The 20,298-nt window shown below is 46.1% G+C and overlaps 1 protein-coding gene across 1 annotated transcript in view; it reads right to left on the reverse strand.

The window, feature by feature from the left end:
• Positions 1 to 440: 440 nt before the first annotated feature.
• Positions 441 to 20,298, reverse strand: part of LOC311353936 (phosphatidylinositol-binding clathrin assembly protein-like) — a gene marked incomplete at both ends in the record, with an annotated part of 23,429 nt that continues 3,571 nt past the window's right edge. The window contains 18 exons of the mRNA XM_084473725.1: positions 441 to 464; positions 3,016 to 3,135; positions 3,819 to 3,872; positions 4,178 to 4,201; positions 5,149 to 5,278; positions 6,363 to 6,393; positions 6,514 to 6,627; positions 6,753 to 6,850; positions 7,116 to 7,246; positions 7,659 to 7,755; positions 8,323 to 8,408; positions 10,472 to 10,513; positions 12,824 to 12,930; positions 13,326 to 13,437; positions 14,504 to 14,597; positions 14,914 to 15,016; positions 15,393 to 15,468; positions 15,885 to 16,027. Of these exons, the coding sequence (XP_084329851.1) occupies positions 441 to 464; positions 3,016 to 3,135; positions 3,819 to 3,872; positions 4,178 to 4,201; positions 5,149 to 5,278; positions 6,363 to 6,393; positions 6,514 to 6,627; positions 6,753 to 6,850; positions 7,116 to 7,246; positions 7,659 to 7,755; positions 8,323 to 8,408; positions 10,472 to 10,513; positions 12,824 to 12,930; positions 13,326 to 13,437; positions 14,504 to 14,597; positions 14,914 to 15,016; positions 15,393 to 15,468; positions 15,885 to 16,027 (1,586 nt within the window). The remainder of the gene's footprint in view (positions 465 to 3,015; positions 3,136 to 3,818; positions 3,873 to 4,177; positions 4,202 to 5,148; positions 5,279 to 6,362; positions 6,394 to 6,513; positions 6,628 to 6,752; positions 6,851 to 7,115; positions 7,247 to 7,658; positions 7,756 to 8,322; positions 8,409 to 10,471; positions 10,514 to 12,823; positions 12,931 to 13,325; positions 13,438 to 14,503; positions 14,598 to 14,913; positions 15,017 to 15,392; positions 15,469 to 15,884; positions 16,028 to 20,298) is intronic.

Below are 20,298 nucleotides of genomic sequence, written 5' to 3' on the forward strand. Positions count from 1 at the left end.
CCATTCGTTTGGGCATCTCCAGTCTTTGCTGTATTATCGTCATAAGCAAACGGATTACTACTTGGTGACAATATTTCTCAAATGACAATCTCTCTGCTGGTATTGGTCATCACTACACTTTCTTGGGAACATTGGGTTTTAGATACAGCCAGCAGTTCAAGCGAGAAATACTAAAATGGAGAAGAAAAAAAAAGTTCCCTACGACTTGGTACATTCTCAATTCTTTGAGATGTTTCTCCGGGCTCATCCACATGTGCAGTTCAAGTTGTATGATGGAGAGGTGAACTTCAGATTTGCTCTCATCATTTCAACATATTCCGATGACCGATGGTTGATGTTTCTAGCTAACATGGTCCCAGAGCCGTCTCATAGCTGACCCTTGGGGACATGTAGGACACAGAGAAGCTGCTCAGGACGACACTCATTGAGAAGTGAGTACATTACCAGGATTGGGGCTTCTTCACCTGTAGACACGGGAGTACACAGGGAAGGTCTCGCCCTGGGAACATGACCCTGTTCATCTCGGTGGGAAGGTGTGTACATACACACACACAGTACATAGACACAACAGACACCATCAATTAGAAAAACCACTTACTCCAAAATCGATTATTGCCCCTTTCGACTGTACATCCCAGCTAAGATTTTTAGTTTTTGTGCAGCAGTGTTGTCCCCCCTCTTGGGAGGTTTGTGCTATTTAATATACCGTCCGTCTGTAGGTCTAACTCGTCTCGTATTCAACCTCATAAGTCGTGGTAAGATGCAATTCTTAGTGGCTTTGCCACCTGTCTGAATTGATCCAAATGACATTAGATTTAACTAGGGTTTGTACAGGACAGACATTTCTCTTAAATGTTCTTAGATTGCTTCTTCATTTCTGACTGTTTACCTTATCTTATGCCCATACAAGCAATTGCTATTGATATGGAGAGGGGTCTAATGCCCAGGTTACTGCTAAACTGTTAAACTGGCATCTGAAGTGTAAGAATATCTGTGGACAGGGGGGGGGGGGGGGACAGGGCGATGCTCAGGGCAGTTGGTAACACTAGGGGGGTGGGAGTAAACATCTGGAGGTCTCAGACTGTTTCTGATTGGCAAGACTGAGAACCTACCAACCTCGGACCACCTCCCCCTGGCTCAGTGCATCGTTCGCTACCTTAAGGGTAAGGGTATAAAATTGCAGGAGTTAAGCATACTAAAACAAACGGCATTCTGTACAGAATCCTGACAGACTCACAAAGAAGTACGAGACTACTATTACAACGAAGACATTTCCTAAACGGAGACGTAGTGAAGAAGATGGTGGTGGGCTTTGCGTGATGTTGCACAGCTGTAGATGAAGACGGAAGCATGAGATGCACAGTGCTCTCACTGCTGCTGAGGTGAAGTTAGTTCATGAGGTTTTGTTAACATCCAGATATGGTTCCTGGGTCTGGCTCAGTGCTTTTATCAGTGATTCCAGTGCAGTTACACATGGCGGTACCTGGTAACATAATTACATCAGGCACCTGACATCTAGACATAGGACTGCAAAAAGAACAAACTAAAAGATACATACAAATCCTCCGTAGTCATCCACACTCGAAGAAACAGGAAAGTCATTCCAATTCACATTTTGTCATTTGACGTTGGCAATCACAAACAAACTTTAAAACTCGTAAAAGACTTAAGTTGCAATACAATGACACGGCACACTAAAATAGTGGAATAAAACAAAGAAAATTAAAAAAGGTCTTTCACACGTCTGTCCGTTATAACCGCTGACATCAGGTCATGAATGAAGTTCTGACAGACGACCCAGAAGTAGGATATTGGCGGGATTTCATCAACAAGCATCAAATCACCAACAGTTGTACATTGACCCATGGCAAAGTATTGCCTCAAGGAAAGTACGTGCAAATGACCCAATCGATGAAAAGATGTCCATCATGGATGACTAAAGTCATGAGACTGAGAAGGGTTTGTTTCTGACACGGGTAAAGGAATGGTGAGGCTTCTGCACTTCATCCGCGGCTCTCGCTCGTATCATCGCAAGCCATAAACATTGCATTCATCAACACACAGAACGGCGCCATTCACTAATGGCAAATCAAACAGAATTAAAGGAGATTGAGGAGGGCCTCTCTTCGCTATTTCGCCGATAAGGAGAGAGGAGAGGAGATGGCAGGAGAAGAGTTTAAAGACTCATGGTTTCATCTCGACCTGCCTGTGGTTTCTCTTCCATGCCTTTCCTCCCTTCTCTCCAGTTTGCATCTTTCCTCCTGCGCTGGATTTGGTTCCGGATTGGTTGGTTTAATTTCTTCAACTGCATCTCTCTCTCTTAATGCGTTCTCACTCTCTCCACTCTCCTTCCAGTCCTTCGTTCGGCCTTAGCTTTGCTGCCATGGTTACTTTATCGTTCTTACATGAAGTGCATCTGCAAAGGAGAGAGATGAGAGTAATTTAGCTCAACAAAACTCTTCAAGTGATGATGCATCTTGTGAGAAGGGCTGTGTGTGCTGCAGCTCAGAGAAAATCACCCGCTCACACTTTAAGAAGCATTAACACTCACTAAGTAGCTAATTACATGTATCTTCTGCTCTGTATAATTGGCAAACTCCTACCTAAATGTTGTTTTAATTACTGCTGTAGCCACCCTTGTTATTTAACAGCCATGTTATTGGCCAGTAAACATCTCTGGGAGTATTTCAGAAAAGGAATACCAAACAAAGCTCCATTGAACTTACTCACCCCATGATTAGCAAAACCATGTTCGAGTTTTCTATGTTTCATCAAACATTGATGAGGTCAGCCCATTCAAATTGAGTAAAAAAAAAAGTGGATGAATCACTAAGTATACCACTGGGACACCAGTGTGTGGGAGTGTCCATCCTGATACCTGATTCACCGACCCCTTCCAGCCTCCCAGTGGATGCCGCCCACCAAAAGACTTCTTCCAGGCAGTTGGACACTCCCACATCGTGATGTCACAAAGCTGTGTGTGTGTGTGTGTGTGTGTGGGTGTAGGTATATCACCTGTGTTCCCGGCATAGGTGCAAAGGGGTTGGTGGGCCTCAGGACGGGCTGGTTGTACATAACAGGCTGGGGAGCCATCATCTGAACGCCTCCCATCTGATGGCCCATCTGGGGGGGGAGCTGAACGCAATCACCCAGGCAACCATGGAAAGAGGAGAGAGAGGAGCTCATTAAAGAGTGCTTTGAGCTGTTTTTACTGATATTTTAAGTGTAAGCGAACCCCTTGTCAGCTTGAATTTGCATACAATGAGATTTTAAAAAACAAGTGTTATGGACAGAGTTCTAGGAAAGAGGGGGGCGTGTTGTCGCCATGGTTACGACCCACGCCAACTTTGTAGTGTGTCCATAGTTCCGTCGTCGTGTATGAGTGTTATAATGAGCGGTGTATATATATATATATATATATAAATATATATATACTGACATCGAAGAATTAACTACTTCCACGTCACAAAGTAACGGTTCAGGCGTTAAGAGCACAGTGTTACGTTGACAAACAAAACAATCCAAAACAAGGAATTTACTGCCGTTTTCTCTAATCAACTGTCTTGTTTTACTATCAGTGACAAAATGGCATAGATGACTAAGACCTATTACCACGTTTAAAACAAATAAAGAATATCTTTTTGGTTCACTGGCTCTTTAAGCATAGATAAGGACACAGACATTTGGAAGATCTGAACTCTTAAGATGGTTTTCAACTTTCAACCTAGTGTGTGTAGTTCCTCTTTAAAGACCAGCTGTATATGAATTAATCAGCGGGTGTCACAGCAGCATCTGCTAAAGAGTAACATGTTGCTCACCATCCCGTATACAGGCACTTGGGATGTCATAGGGAACGCCACAGGAGCCGGGGCCTGGGGAAAGTGGGAAAATAAGCCAATGTTTCGTATGTTGACTGCTCTGATAAAAAGCATTGAATAATTGTGACTGCATAACAGTTTCTGTATTAGGTATATTTTAAGTGTTATTATATACTTCACATACATATACACACACTTTTAAATATAAATACTAATAGGCAAAACAAAAATACAGTATAAGAGTTTGTTTGTTTTGTTGCATTGTTGCATTGTTCAATGCTGATATCTTTTTTTTATCAATAGAGGTGAAAAACTGACAGTTGTAAGGGCAAAGGTCAAAGTTGACGGGAGATACTTACGTAGCCAGTGTAGATCATGCCATTCTGTGGCGATAGGGAGGAAGAAAAGATTGGATGGGTAATAATTGTCATTTTTAATATATATATTTCTTACTTTAAATAGGCCACAGGGTGACATTTTCTTTCTAATTAAGAGATTTGGTTTTCATGTCTACGGCAGATCTTTAAGTGTAAAACATTTTGATAAATGACCAAAGAATGAACATGCTGCCAGGTAATCTACTGGCCTTGTTTGTTCTGACAGGATACCCCTACTTCTGCAAGGGAAATATGAATCTACATTTTCTAGATGTTTAGGAGACGGATAGGGTAGTGGTTAGCTAGGGTAATCAACCACAAGGCCAAATAATTGGGACACAGTTTACCTAATGATTAGCCCTTATCATTAACAAAACATTAATTTGTAAGTATTTAGTTAATGATTAACCTGTTAATCATAAACAAAACAAAAACAATCATTTGTAGATTATTAATAAGTGCTATAACAAAGAGACCCTTTTTTTACCACCAGATGTGATGTTTATGAGCCACTACAAGCCATGTCAAATCGACTATCTCGTTGCCTCACAAGTGGGAGGGTGTTTGATGTGTGCCAGCCTACCACTTGGTACAGTCCACTGGGTAGGCCCGTAGGCTGAGCTATTTCCTCTACAAATCTATATTAAGGGACAAATTCTGGATTTTACAACCTGGACCCAATTATTATTTCATCATTAACTCAAGACTTAATAATTACTTATGACTGAACGGTATTTTAAAGTGTGACCAGATGTCTGTGTATATAGTAGTAAAATGGTCACTTATGACTTTGTTGTATAATAACGATTTTCACTTTATATATATATATATAGTCAATCAGTACAGTATATATATATATATATATATATATATATATATATATATATATATATCTACCATCTTCCAAATGGTGTGTGTGTGTGTGTGTGTGTGTGTGTGTGTGTGTTGGTTACCATCTGAGGCACCGCCATGGGTGCAGGGGGCATGGCGTGGGCCCAGTTGGTGCTGGTGCACATGCCTTTAGACTGCCAGCCGCCCCCGCTCGGCTTCTTCTCCACCAGCTGACTCCACTGCAGCTCTGGCCTGACACACGGCAACATGTGTTACACACGCGTACACAAACGCCATGCAGTCCTACAGGGAGGGACTGGAACGTCAACCTTTCAAAGAAGGGCCAGTGTTGTTTATTTGACGTCCAAAATGATGGTGGGCCGATCGGAAAAACTAGGATGGCTCAACTCACAGTGCTACTGCAGTGCTTCTAGAGTGCTACTGCCGTGTTAATGCAGTGCTACAATAGTGCTACTACAGTGCTACCAACATTGCTGCTGCAGTGCTTCTAGAGTTCTAACGCAGTGCTACTGCAGTGCTAATGCAGTGCTGCTTCTAGAGTGCTACTGCAGTGCTACTGCAGTAGCACTCTAGAGCGCTAATGCAGTGCTACTGCAGTGCTACTATAGTGCTACTGAGCGATAATGCAGTCATTTTAGAGTGCTAATGCAGTAGCACTATAGTGCTCCTACAGCGCTCCTAACAGTGCTACTGCAGTGCTACTGCATTAATACTACAGTGTGGCCTCCGGCTGAACTCTGCCTGCGCATGGCTGCGGTCAGACTCGAGTGCGCCCTGCACGGGTCTAACGGAGCCCTGCATCGCGCCGACCATCCTAGGAGGTTTACTATTGAAGATATAAAAACATAATGATGTCATCTGGCCGGTTCAGCCTGGAGCAGAGCGGCCATTGTGGACATTGTGGACTTGTGGACATTGTGGACACATGCGTGCATTGATCATACATGTGTCGCACACGCACGGGCACAGATATCCACGCATTGACAGAGAGAGAAAGGCTGCATGTGTTGTGGCCACAGAGTGGACAGACAGAGGGACCCATCGAGAACGAATGAGAAAACAAGAGAAAACCTCAGCCGCCGATATCTAAAATAGCATTTTACCATCTGCTGTGAAAAATGTGTTAGTTACGGCTTGGCCAAGGGAGCATGCATTTCAAATCTGAGCCTAACCTTTTGAGATATCCTGTTCACAGTCGGATAAACAAACATCACACCACATCAGGTGAAAACATGAGCTCCACGGCGTAGTGCATAATCGCTTGCGCTGGGAATCGTTTGTCATGAGCAGGCTGACACTCTGCTGAACCACTCACTTTTTGGCAGGAGTTCCACCGAACTGCAGGTCTGTGGAGAGGCGGGGGGGGGGGAGACAAATGGTCACTCCATGTTGAATACAAGCCCAATCAAGAATACCAAGATCGATGAGCACTTGGGTATACAAAAAAAAAAAGGAGAAATGCTTACTGCCGACTAGGTGGGCTAAGGAGGAGTCCAGATCACTGTGTAGCATCTTCCCAGAATGCAACAGGGCTCCTTGGCTATGGATTTGGGGTGGTGGTGCTGACTTTAGCAGGTCACCTGACCGCACCCAAGTTACCATGCCAACGTGAAGGGAAGAGAGAAAAGAGGTCACAATGTGTGTGCAGAACATAAGGATATGAAAGTGAAAGACGGAAGACGTGTGTATTTGTGTGTTCACCTACCTCCCCAGGCATTGTTATTGTTGGGCACAGTGTGTGTGGTCTGGATGGGAGTGAAGCTCGGCTGCAGGCTGAACAACTCACTGGTCAGGTTTGGCACGCTGGGCAGACGGAGGGAGAGGAGAGGGGTCAGGGTCATCAGTAGGGGGGTCAGAGTCATCAGTAGGGCGGGTCAGGGGGCACAGAGAGGAGAGGGGACGGGGTCACATCAATCAGCAGTTCTGACAGCCTTTTTGTGAAGCCCTGGTCCTAACCCAACTGACATGTCGTTCATCTAACGGCCCATAGGTGGCTTGGCGGTGGTGAGATGGCAAAAAAGGACAGATCACAATATCAAGACGGCACGGGACATTTGCTTTGTCTCACTGGTTGCTGATGGGTACGACGGGAGAGTTGGCAAAGAGATCATTGGCTCCTCCACTGCTGTTAGCACTGCCCACAGATTGGGTGCTGGGAGAGACATTGGGTGTCTGAATGTCAATCACTTTTGGCCCCTCCTTCATGGTGGTAACGTACGTAGAGATGTGGCGTTGGTGGGGAAGGACAAGATGGACACGGATGGAAGGTTTAGATCCTACTATCCCGTGAAGAGTGTGTAACATGGTGTGTAACAGGGTGTAACAGAGTGTGTAACAGAGGGTGTAACAAGAGTGTGTAACATGGCGTGTAACAGGACGTAACAGAGTGTGTTATGGGTGTGTAACAGAGTGTCTAACAGTGTGTAACAGGGTGTCTAAGTGTGTTAAAGGGTGTCTCACAGTGTGGTATGGGTGTGTAACAGAGTGTCTAACAGTGTGTTACAGGGTGTGTAACAGTGTATTACCGGTGTGTAACAGTGTGTTACGGGTGTGTAACAGTGTATTACGGGTGTGTAACAGTGTGTTACGAGGTGTGTAACAGCCAGGTGACCTTGTGTTGTTGCAGTTTGTTGTCGTCCGTCTTGTCGTCCATGCGGCTCAGAGCGATCCCAGTGCTGGGGAGAGATGACATCACATTGGAAAGTGAGCTGGTTTGAGGCCACACACACACACACACACACACACACACACGCACACACACACACACACACACACACATACACACACACAGGCTGGCGGTTGACTTGGTAACCAGTGATTACCAAGAGTCCCAGTGGAATTTCTCCAGTTGAAATGGAACTGAGTAGAGTGACTACATACAGTTCTGTCCACAGGAAGATTCCACAATTTTCTCAGCCAGGAAAAGAAAACAAGACATTTAAAACTTAAGTTATCACACCCGTCATTTTCCTATATCCCAAATATGTTCCGATAGAAATAGTGAATGCATTGTCCGGTACTACATCGTGGTCTTCCTACTTCCAACAGCCACTAGCTTTAGCGATGGGAATAGTACATTAAAATAACATCATTCTTTAGATACATTGATGTTTTCGAATGTTTTTGAAATCTTTTTTTTTTCTCCAATTAATAATGATCTTTATAATTGCTAGTAATACTTTAAAATAAATTAATAAATACAATCAATGTTGTTTTATGTCGCTAGTGTGATATTAAGCAGTGGTGTCATGGTGGCATGTGATGCTGGGGCTAACCTGTTAGCCGCTGAGAGCTCTTTGATCTTCCGGCCCTCCAGGGAGGCCAGGTGCTGCTCCAGGGCCTCCAGGAGGGAGCTGGGGGCCTGGGGGGTAGCGGGGTGTCGGGTGTGGGGTGGGGGGGGGGGGGGGGGGGAGGGGGGGGGGGAAGCAGGAACATCAGGGAAGGGAGGGTGTAGCATTACCAAGAGTCAAGCAGGCAAGCCGTTTGCAACCTCACCCACTCTCACTCTCTCTCGTCTCTCACACACACACACACACACACACACACACACACACAAACTTTCCCTCGCGCACACACACACACACACAAACTTTCCCTCGCGCACGCACACACACACACACACATGCACCCATCACACAATCCTGCAAAGCTGCACCCAAATAAAACACAAGACCTTGAAAATGACATTCTCGATTCTCTTGGAGAGTAAAAATAAATTCAAAACAAAACTCCTCTTTGGGCTTATTCTGCATGGCGACAGTGTTTTGGGTGTCATCGGGTTGGCTGGACAAGCATGCGGACTAAAGGTCAGCCCCAGGTCATGCAGTGCCAAGTCCTCAGAGCGAGACTGGGCTGGCCAAAAGACCACGACACGACAGAACAGCCAGTTGAATGCAGCTCTCCAGCGTGCCCATCGGGCCCTCTCAATAAGCACACCTGTTCAAGCCCATGCACAGTGATGCACAAACTACACCCACACCCACACAGACACACACGCACACACACACACACACACACACACAGACACACACACACACACACACACACACACACACACGCGCGCACGCAGACGCACACGCCTTCCACAAACCCAGAATCACATCCCAGAGATGAAGAGTTAACCCATGGACTCCACTTTGTTTGTTTTTCAAATGAATGCCAATTTCTCCTTTCTTCCTATTGAGTTTGAACCAAGAGGAAGGGAGCCAGCCAGTCTGTGGGCGGCTGAACCTGAGACGCTGGTGGACCAGGGAGTTAGCTCCCTGAAAGGCAACTGTCCGACCAAGACAGGTATGCACATCAGGCAGCTGTTTGGTAGCATCCGTTACCAGGGAAACACAACAAAACAAAAAGGTATGGATGGGATTGGTTGGGAGAATCATGTGATACCCGTGCGTTCAGCCAGACAGTTGCTTTTCAGTTACAGAGAACACAATCCCAAACACAACAAGCAAAGTAGCGGAACAAACAAAACAAAAGATCTCTCGTATACTTATTTCAAAAGGGAAAAAGAGAGAATAATGCCAATTCTGGATATCCTTCTTCAGAGAAATCTAGAATATGCTACAGGTTTCAAATAAAAGGTCAAAACAGAGCTGAGTGTGGCCATGTGCCACGGTGGAGTTGAAGAGGAGCACGTAGCGCCCTCACAGCACTGCAAACATCCTCCATACAAGCCAAAGCCTTTTGTGGATTTCTTTTGTCATGAAGTAATTTGCGCGGCCCAGCGGGGGGATGGTGAGTCCCTGGAGACAGGATGCAGTAGAGTGACGGCATAAGGCACACCTGTTCAAGTCGTACTTGCGTAAACCTATTAAAGGGTTAAAAAAACACCATTCGCTGCTCTCCCCACAGCTGATGCTACCAGAGGGGACCTTGATGACGTGTGGACAATGGAGCTCAGCTAACTGTAGTGTTGTGCTTCGATCCCCGTGATTTACAGCAAAAGAGACTCACTGCTGAGCCCGCGCTTGAAACCAGCGCCGCTATCAACCGAGTTGATAACGTCATCGGGGATAGAATCGAGATTCAAATGATTGGCGATGAAGCGCACAATAAGGCTTCCATTAAACCGCTGGAATCAACATGATTCTTTTTAATGGTGGGCTATGATTGAGGACTGAGGAGAATTTGGTTTGAACACCGAGCAGGTGTCGCTCATGGGTCGTGGCTGGAGGTGCGGTGCGGGTCCTATGCTCGTCTACAGTGTTGAATCAAAGAAGGAAAGGAAGCAAGGAGTTAAGAATAGTGTGCAAGGGGAGGAGGAGGAGGCCGGGGCAGGTCTGTAGGGTGAGTAGTGAACGGGAGCGTTTAAGAATGAAGCATTATGGGATTGACTTGACTTGACTGACTGGTTGGTTGATTGGTTGATTGATTGACTGACAGGTTGATTGATCGGTTGATTGAGATGAGATGCGGACTGACCTGTGTGAGATCGGGGCTGTCGCCCTGATCTATCCCAACTTGCTGTGTCACAAAAAAAGGAAGGGGAGGGGGGGGGGTTTGGAGGGGAGGGGAGGGGGGGAGGAGGAAGGGCAAAACAAATAGAAACCAAAATGTAATTCAAATGAAGAGGAAAAAAATATATATACATCAACGGAAAAAAGTAAAATTGACAAAAAAACGACAAAAAACTTCAAAGAAGAAGAAAGGAAAAAAAGGAGGAGGAAGGGCGCATAAAAGGAGGAGGAAGAGGAGGAGGAAGAGGGAAGAAGAGGAATCAAACCGAAGCGTTTGTTACTGGCATGCAGCCGGGAAAGGAAACAAATAAAAGACAAACAGGAGGGTGGGGGGGGGGGGTGGGGGAGGAGTGCACACACACACACACACACACACACACACACACACACACACACACACACTTATATACAGTCATATTAACACCAACACTGGGAAGGGCCCGTGCACAAAGCACGTACACGCACGCACGCACGCACACACACCCACACACACACACACACGCACGCACGCACACACACACACATACACACACACACACACACACACACACACACACACACAGATGTGGAGATATAGACGGGCGATGGGTGAGTGAACACGCATATATCCCGGGGGGATGAGCAGCGGGCCAGACAACAGGTCACGTGAGACAGATGGAAACATCCAATAGGAAGACACTCGACTAATGTTGACTTCTCGAAGACGAAACAGGAGGCAAAGCGTCGGGTGGGGGGGGGGGGGTGTGTGGAGGGTGGAGGGTGGAGGGTGGAGGGGTGGGGGTATAGGGGAGGGGGGGGGGGGTGGGGGGGCACAAATGGCACACAAAACAAAAGACATTCTAGTTAGACAGGTCAATGAATGGGTCCTCAAAGTCAACGTTGAGCCGATGTTTTCTTGGTTTTAGTTTTTTTTTTGGGTGGAGGTGGTGAAGTTGGGGAGGTGTGTGTGTGTGTGTGTGTGTGTGTGTGTGTGTGTGTGTGTGGGGGGAGGGGGGGGGATGCTCAGATGCCTCCGTACCCCCCCCGGAACCTTCTTCCAATTAGAAAACCAAAGATCAGCGGAAGGGTTAACCCCCCCCCCCCCCCCCCTTTGGAGACGGAGGAGACGTGAGACAAGGCCCTGTCTCACACAGGAGGGACATCGTGGCGTTTACTATAAGCAGCCTCGTGACTGGCTCTTACCCAGACTAGAACCTCACAGAAACAGCCAGAGGAAGAGGAACACACAACACGTAAACACAGAGCATAGGAAGAGATACAGAGGACGTCAATATAGAAATCAACAGCTTGCTGGGGGGGGGGGGGGGCATGCAGTGCAGGCATGTAAACAGGCAGCAGGAGAAGGGTCCTGGATGCTCTAAACGAGGGGGGACTCTCTGATAGGCTAGGACTCGGCCATTCATCGCTGTCTATGAATAAGCCCGGCCCCCCCCAAGTCAGGAAGACAGAGAGAGGACAGGGAGGAGAAGAAAGAGCTAGCGGGCAGAGAAGACGGAAGATTAGAAATGAAAACGTTGCCCTGGAGACAGATGTTCTGGTCCGGTAAGCGATCAGGTCGCAAGAGAAACATCAACCTTAATCAATAAAGAGGGCATCTCAACAGGTCCGTGTGGCTCTCCGTTTGGTTCTGGTTTGTTGTCAAGGAACAACGCGCTGTTTTGAAGTGCAAGAGACCGTGGAGGTCAAGGAGATGCCGACTAACAGCATCTCCATTCAACTCTGTCGTGTTCAGGTTGAATAGAGTTGTGTCAGGGAGAGGAGAGAGAGTAGAGGAGATGGGAGAGAGAGGAGGTAAGAAATAGAGAGGAGAAAGGAGGGAGAGAGAGGAGAGAGAGAAGAGAGGAGGGAAAGAGAGGAGAGAGAAAAGATAGGAGATAGGAGATAGGAGAGGGAAAGAGAAAGAGAAAGAGAGAGAGAGAGAGAGAGAGAGATAGAGAGAGATGGAGAGGAGAGATAGGAGAGAGAGAGGAGAGGAGATAGGATATAGGAGATGAGAGAGGAGATAGGAGAGAGGCGAGAGAGAGAGGAGAAAGGAGAGAGAGGAGATAGGAGAGAGAGGAAATAGGAGATAGGAGATGAGAGAGGAGATAGGAGAGAGTCGGGAGAGAGGAGATAGCAGATAGGAGAGAGAGAGAGAGAGAAAGGTGACAGGCGAAAGAGAGAGAGGAGAGAGAGGAGAGAAGAGATAGGAGAGAGGAGAGAGAGAGGAGAGACCAGCCTACGCCCTTGAGATGCTCTCTAGACAGTCTTACTGGTGTCTCTAAGGGGATTTAGCGAGACTTCTCCCGGGAGGAGGGAGCAACCCAGCAGGCTTTACCTCTGCTACTTTGAGGAACTCTGAGAGTCGGGTCATTCTGTTGAGGAAGGTCTTGTAGATCTCCAGGGCGTCTTTGCACTGGTTCTTCTTCATGTCAAAGTATTTTTCTGCACAGTGGAGGCAAGAGAGCGCGTTACACCGGTATTCTTGCCCTCATAAACATGTCCCACAGAGGAATATAAGAAGGGCAGTGCTGTAAGTAACTGACTCCGTACATTTTGTACTCTGAGCCAAATGAAATGATATGAATAAATCAATTACTTTCATTTTATATTGAAATTCTACTGCTAGGGTGATTCTATTATCATTCACAAGCACTGCTGATATGAAACTAAATATTCGGTGAAAACTTCGAGGAACAGTGCATGAAGGTTACAGGACAGATTGCATAACATGATCTGTGCATGTATCCTGTCACACGTCTAGCCCCACATGGCTCCTGTGTGTGCGTGTGTGTGCGTGCGTGTGTGCGTGCGTGCGTGTGTGTGTGCACAAGGATTACCCAGCATGTTTATGACCCCCTCGTTGTAGGCAGCAAACAGCCGTATGGAGTCTTTAAAGAGCAGCATGAACCCTGCGTTGATCACTCCGTTGGTCAGTTCATTGGAATTGGGCTGGAGAGAGAGAGAGAGAGAGAGAGAGAGAGAGAGAGAGAGAGAGAGAGAAAGAGAGAAAGAGAGAAAGAGAAAGAAAGAAATCCTTTGCTGAATATTATCAACCCAACCTCATGCTCTACCCTGGGGTCGAGCGACACTCTGAGATGCTTTCTTCTCAGAGCGGTTCTTCTCTTTGTACTATTGACAGGCTGAGGTGGAGCCCGGAGAAGGCTTCTAAAGCGTAGCTTGTAGAGGCGGGCAAAGAGAGGGGGTTAGACCCACCAATCCCACAAAGATGAAGAGAAGAGCTTCATCGAATAATACTAAGACATACAGTATATATATACATATATATATATATATCAGGGCTTTTTAATAAGCAAAGTAAATATTATACAGGAAAGTGGTTACATTTTTTTTTATAAAGATGTATAATCTGCAATAAAATGTTGATTAAAAAAGCTTTGTCTCAAAGTACCGCTACGCTATGTCTGGGCAGGGGATAAAGGCTCTCATTATGAGTGGTACAGCCACTGTGGGCTTCTCCCCACCGGACCCTTCAACCGTTTACAAACCACGGTGACGTACGGAGGGTGTGTGCACAATGAGGCAGCAACAGTGTGGAATAGTGCAATGCTTTGTCTTTGTGTGTAAGGGCACTCATTGAAGATAGGGAATCAAACCTAAACAAATTGACTCACAGATCCGCGTGCAGTTAGTGAGAAAGTAGAAGACGCGAGCAACAGATATATACTAGAGTGTGCTGGAGGAAGCTAGTCCTGTACCCCAGAAAGACATGAGCCTACAGGTCACCTGACCATGCCCCACGTTTCCAGACGGCTGGAGTTCAGCCACTGTTCTGAATTTGAAATCATGGATTTCTTAGATGGTCGTCTGTACTACCGATGTTAAAAAACACTCAAATAACATAATAAATAAACATGAAGTGTTTATTTGAGTGTCGTGAGGACGTGTCTTCCGACTGTAGGGCTCAACAGCCCCGTCATTCGAGAGAGAGGCGAGGGATGGTTTTTCTGGAGAACACTTTATTAAGTGCCCATGAGGTTGAGTTATAGCACGGTACCTGAAAGTCCAATAGTGCATCCAACTGATTCTGAATGATTGGTAGAGTCTTGATCAGTTTCTCTGTGGTCATGGTCCGCATGACTCCATCGGCCCTGGCAACAGCACACACACACAAACAGAACAAGGGGATGAACACAGCGGGCAAACATCCAACGATACCCTGGAATACTGACTCAGGCACGCAGCCAGGGGGGTGCCATGGTGGGCTGAAATCAAAGCCAACCTTGCGGTCCTTTGAACGGAAGGAGACATATCTTAGAAGAACGTTCACCAGTGTTCATGTGTTCATGTTAGAGCATTCATGTGTTCATGGTAGAGTGTTCATGTGTTCATGTTAGAGCGTTCATGTGTTCATATTAGAGTGTTCATGAGTTCATGTGTTCATGTGTTCATGTGTTCATGTGTTACCCTCTCTTCATCTTGGTGAAGTCCACAGCCACTAGCCGGTAGGACATGGCCTTCTCGTTCAGGTAGCGGCTGTAGCGCCTGATGAAGGTGGACATGTCGTAACCTGTCGTAAACCAGGAGACACACAGTGACACAATGAACCCACAGCTAATTCAGCCAGTCACCTTACGGTACCGTTAGTTACCTGCCCATCAAACCACCGGACACACACACACACACACACACACACACACACACACACACACACACACACACACACACAGACACACACACACACACACACACACACACACACACACACACTCTTCACCCACTTTATTAATTCAAATAACATGCTGCCATTGTAAGGATCATAATAAGCTCTGTTCCTTGGTTCAGCAGTCAGTACAGCAGTCAGTACAGCAGTCAGTACAGCTTGTCAGCTCTCAAAGAGCTAACCCCTCAGAGCTTTAGGTGGGAGGGGAGATATTGCTACTCACCTTGTAGTGCCGACTTGTCTAGAAAGTTGTTGAGGTTGAAGAGTGTGTTTCTGGAGGCAAGGTACTGGATCAATCTCTGTGGAACACAAAGACCACAAGGAGTAACACCGGGATACATCATTCCTCTCTGTTAGCTGGACCTCCATGGGTTTGTGTAAATCCGTGTCTTCTGAATCTGCTGGCATGAACATGCATAGTGCATTCGCTTGTAAGTGTATGTGTAAGCACACAATATTGCAATTGTGGGTTTGTGTGTGTATGTGTGTGTGTGTGTGTGTGTGTGTGTGTGTGTGTGAGTGTGTGTGTGTGCGCGTGCGCGTGCGTGTGCGCGTGCGTGTGTGTCTGTATTTGTGTGTTTGCTTTTGTGTGTGTTTGTGTGTGGGTGTGGGTGTCTGTGTGTGTGTGTGTGTGTGTGTGTCTGTGTGTATGCTCATGTGCGTGCCTGTGTGTGTCTATGCCTCAGTGGGTTGAAGGAGGAAGGCGGTGGCTCACCTCGTTGCCGTACATCATCAGGTGGTGGGTGGTGATGAGGGCCTTGAACACCACCACCCAGCTGTGGCTGGCCGTGCGCTCCAGCAGCGTGTCGGCCAGGTGGGGAACACTCACATTCAGCTCATTGGTGCAATGGATCAGGTCTGAGAGCGAGAGAGAGAGAGAGAGCGAGGAGAGAGAGAGAGAGAGAGAGAGAGAGAGAGAGAGAGAGAGAGAGAGAGAGAGAGAGTGAGAGAGCGAGAGAGAGAGAGAGAGAGAGAGAGAGAGAGAGAGAGAGAGAGAGAGAGAGAGACACACAGAGAGATCGAGATAGAGATAGAGATAGAGATAGATAGATACATAGATAGATGGAGAGACAAAGAGAGAGAGAGAGACAGAGAGAGCAAGGATGTTAGTATATTAATAAATGTTCAGTAACCTACATGTAGCTTCTTTCAACACACTGAATCCTCCACCATGTTAAGGAGCTCATGCAGAGTGCATGCCTGTGACGTCCAGACAGCAGGGTGAGGTCACATCAGGATGTATTATTCATCCACAGCAGCAGCGCAGCACCTGCGCTCAATGCATTCTTATTGGCTTATTGATTCACTTTGACCAACAGGATTGAAAAATCGCTCCAACGGATTGATGGATGAATTAATTTGTAACGATGATTACTTGGACAGTGGTCGCTGCATTCCAGCCAGCCCCTGACAGCTGCTCAATACCAAGTTCAGACCCAGGGCCTCTCTCCCTGCTTTGAGCTGGTTTCGGAGGATGGGAGGGAAACTATTTACAACATATTTGGTATATACTATGAAGAATTGTATATTTTACAGCTGAACAGTCACCTAAGTATCACGTACATATTCTCTGGCCTGGCATACAACTTCACTGGAACTGTAATGCAGATTGCAGATTGTAATGTTAGATCTTCATAATTATAGACTAAGTAGACTTAAAAATAGACTTTTCATTTTAATTGTTTTAATTGTCTTTTGTCTGTTTCCTTGTCTCATGGATATTGTTTGAGGGGTCCGAGTCTTGAGTCGATTCATGAAGACCCCCATGTTTCTGCTTCAGAAGACTGAGGAGGACTTGGAGGGCTTGTAGTTGTTCAAGTTGCAACACAATCACAAGCTTCCTTTTATTATTTATTATATTATTATAGTCCCCATTCTTTGGAGTAGCGTAACCTTATCAAACTAAGCGTTGCGCTGTAATGGCACGAAAAGAAGAACTGAAAAGGCTACTTAAGCATGCATTGGAATTTGCTGGTGGGCCACTGCTGTGCTGCAGCAGAACTTGACCCCCCCCCCGCCCCCCCCGAATGCATGTCTAAAGGAGAAAAGCTCTGCCTGTCTGAAGGCGAAAAGCATATTAAAACGGAAATGTTCTGTGTTCCGCCTTGTTTAGGATGTCTAAGGTCTGAATAATGGTGCGTGCATGTGTCTGTGCACGATGAGTGTGTGTGTGTGTGTGTGTGTGTGTGTGTGTGTGTGTGTGTGTGTGTGTGTGTGTGTGTGTGTGTGTGTCTGTGTGTCTGTGTGTGTGAGAGTGTAGCATTTTTATATAAACTAACTCCAGCAAACAATGCAGAAGCTACTACCGTTGCAAATGTTCACTTGGCAATGCACAAAGGCTGGCCATTTTTACAGCTACAGCAGAATCTCCTCCAGAGACAATGTCCCTTGTTCTTGGCAGTTAACATTCTAGTTAGGTAATAACTCGTTATGCAGAGCCCCTGGATTATCACACGTAATAATTGATTTAAAAAATTGACGATTTTTATGTAAATTGTACATGTGCAGTGTAGCCTTTTGTACAACACTGCTGTGTTAGAGCTAACAGCAGAATGCTGTTGGATAATCATATAAAGGGATGGTTTCTGTAGTGCCTGGACATAACATTATTCATTTCACTGACTGCATTAGTGATCATTTCAAATATAAAATTACATCCCGGGCATATTAACGACTTAATTATAAGATAATGTTTATCCTTGAGTGAGATTCTGTGTAATACATTAACATGGCTATGGTGCTCGCTCATTTGTGTATGTGTGTGTGTGTGTGTGTGTGTGTGTGTGTGTGTGTGTGTGTGTGTGTGTGTGTGTGTGTGTGTGTCTGGTCCTCCATCCATCCACGTTTGGCTGGATGGATGCACTTATCTTTTAATATTGAATCAGGAAAGCTGTTGAATACCACTGTAAAGTCATGAATTTATATAATGTTTGGATAAATTATCAATTATGAATATGGCTCTATTAAAAATTCACAACATGAACAGGACCACAAATCATAATGCAGGGTATTTTTAAGGAGACGCTACACTTTCAAATGATCTCTTTACTGTTTTTTTTTCATTTCTTTTTTGTCTTATTTGACCAATTTGAAATATGTTTGGGGTCGACAGAGAGGAGAGTGTAACATTGAAACACAAGATGCTCCTATACCTGTGTGGCTGCAGTCAGAAAAACATTGTGTTTCCTGCATGGTGATGTATGATGTTAGTGTTTTCATCAACAGTCATTCTAATGGAAGATCCCAGAACCCATCTGGGGTTTTTGTACATTGCATAACATTGGTAATTTTCTGGGGCAAATCCCATCTCATTGTCCTCAACTGCAGCAGGAATAAGACTTTCGTAACATTTGGGGAACAACTCAGGGGGAAAGACAGAAGAAGGGCTGTTCATTTACTTTCAGTTTGTTCTCCTCCCATCTCCCACTTCTAGGGGATCTACCCTGATGAGGGGCCGCAGTGCCGGGGCTGGAGGGGATGCGTTATGGGGAAGGTTTGAGTCCCAGCTGAATGCTGCTGTGGGGTTCAACTGTCTACCTGCAGGCCCCGCCCTGCTCGTTAAGGATGTCCACACTCTACCTTCAGGCCCCGCCCTGCTCGTTAAGGAAAGGCACCTTTCGAATGAATTTATCGGATAGAAATGAGTTACAGCAGCTGTAGGTTTTTGGTTGTTTGTTGTTTTGGTCTCGTTTTAAAACATGGCACTTTCTTGCTCTTTTCTGCTCTGTCCCTATATCTTATCTTACCGACAGCAGCATTAATGACATCTTTAAAGATGCTTCCTTTAGGACATCAATCACTTCAAAGGAGTAACTTATTATTGTCTAAGGATCTCCAACCCTGAAATGTACACAGCATTTCTACGTTGGGCGGTTGGAAAGGCCTTTCATCTCGGCGTTAATGCGATGCTAATGAATCTCTCATGGAAGTCTGTTATAATGTGGGCTCCATCCACCTCGGAGCAGAACGCTGTGCACTAACTCATCTACAGCTCAGTCAAGAGGAAATGAATGGCTGACATGTGACCATCCATCCAGTGGAACGCGGTGATGCGTTTGGCCGTTCATTACAGGACAAGACTCCCGCATGATAGGAATAATAAAGCTAAGGTTGTTGCATTGTCAATGAAACTATCAATGGTTATCGTTTAGGCTATCGAGTGTCACATGTGACAGGTTACCTGGTTACCAGGTTACCATTTTACCAGGTTACCAGAGACTACTAGGTGCTGCCTAACCACCACATAATGCAACCAAATAACCTATATTCCTTTTTAGAAGGATCTGAAAAGGAGGCAAGGCAGCTCAATATTAGCATTCCTGAAGCTCATGCAGCAGATGGTGTTTTAATTGATTAATGACACAAACAGTTCATTATCTGATCTATTTTATGTCCATCAGCTTATCTGTGCATCATCGCATTCGTCAAAGCCAGAAGATATATACTGCATGAAATTGGCTCCATATCACATCTCTCTATTCTCCTCAGCGATACAGTCAGAGAGAACGACGAACATCCCATCATAACCAAACAGCCCGTGAATCCATTTGGAAAGGTGAGCTGTGGTGAAGGTCATTCACCCAGACACGAGCAGGTAGACATAAGAACATGAACCCTTGGAACTCCTCTCTGCTCGTCCTTAGACGCCCTCAGAGATAACCAGGCACAGGCAGCCAACGGCCAGGCTGGGCTCCTGGCATTCATTTACATTTAACAATCCCCGCACAACGCCTTCCCATGACTCTACATCTCTATAAACGTCGCTGCAGGCTCATAAAGAAGCGTTCCCAGTGATTGCGTTCAGCATCCGCCCACAGGGCCCCGGGTTAGTGTGATGCGTCCCCCTTTTGACACGGTGATCGTACGCAGTGGATATCGGTTTGGAAACGTCTGGTAGAGTCGCGGCGTGGGGCGGGCGAGGGTCACGTCCATGCAGCGTGCTGCGGTTCGATTCCGCGTGGTTTAAACGGGGGAAAAGAAGGTCGTTGGGACGCATCCGGTGGCCCGTGAGCCCTTTGCACGGCGATCTCGGTGGTGCAGAACATGGTGGAATCCTATTATTTCTATTATACGCGTGTGTGACGCTCATCGCCTGCTATCTAGAGCGAAATAATCAGTGCTGGCTGTGG

The sequence above is a fragment of the Micromesistius poutassou genome (assembly GCF_964030765.1).
Source record: "Micromesistius poutassou genome assembly, chromosome: 10".
In the NCBI taxonomy this organism is placed as follows: domain Eukaryota; kingdom Metazoa; phylum Chordata; class Actinopteri; order Gadiformes; family Gadidae; genus Micromesistius; species Micromesistius poutassou.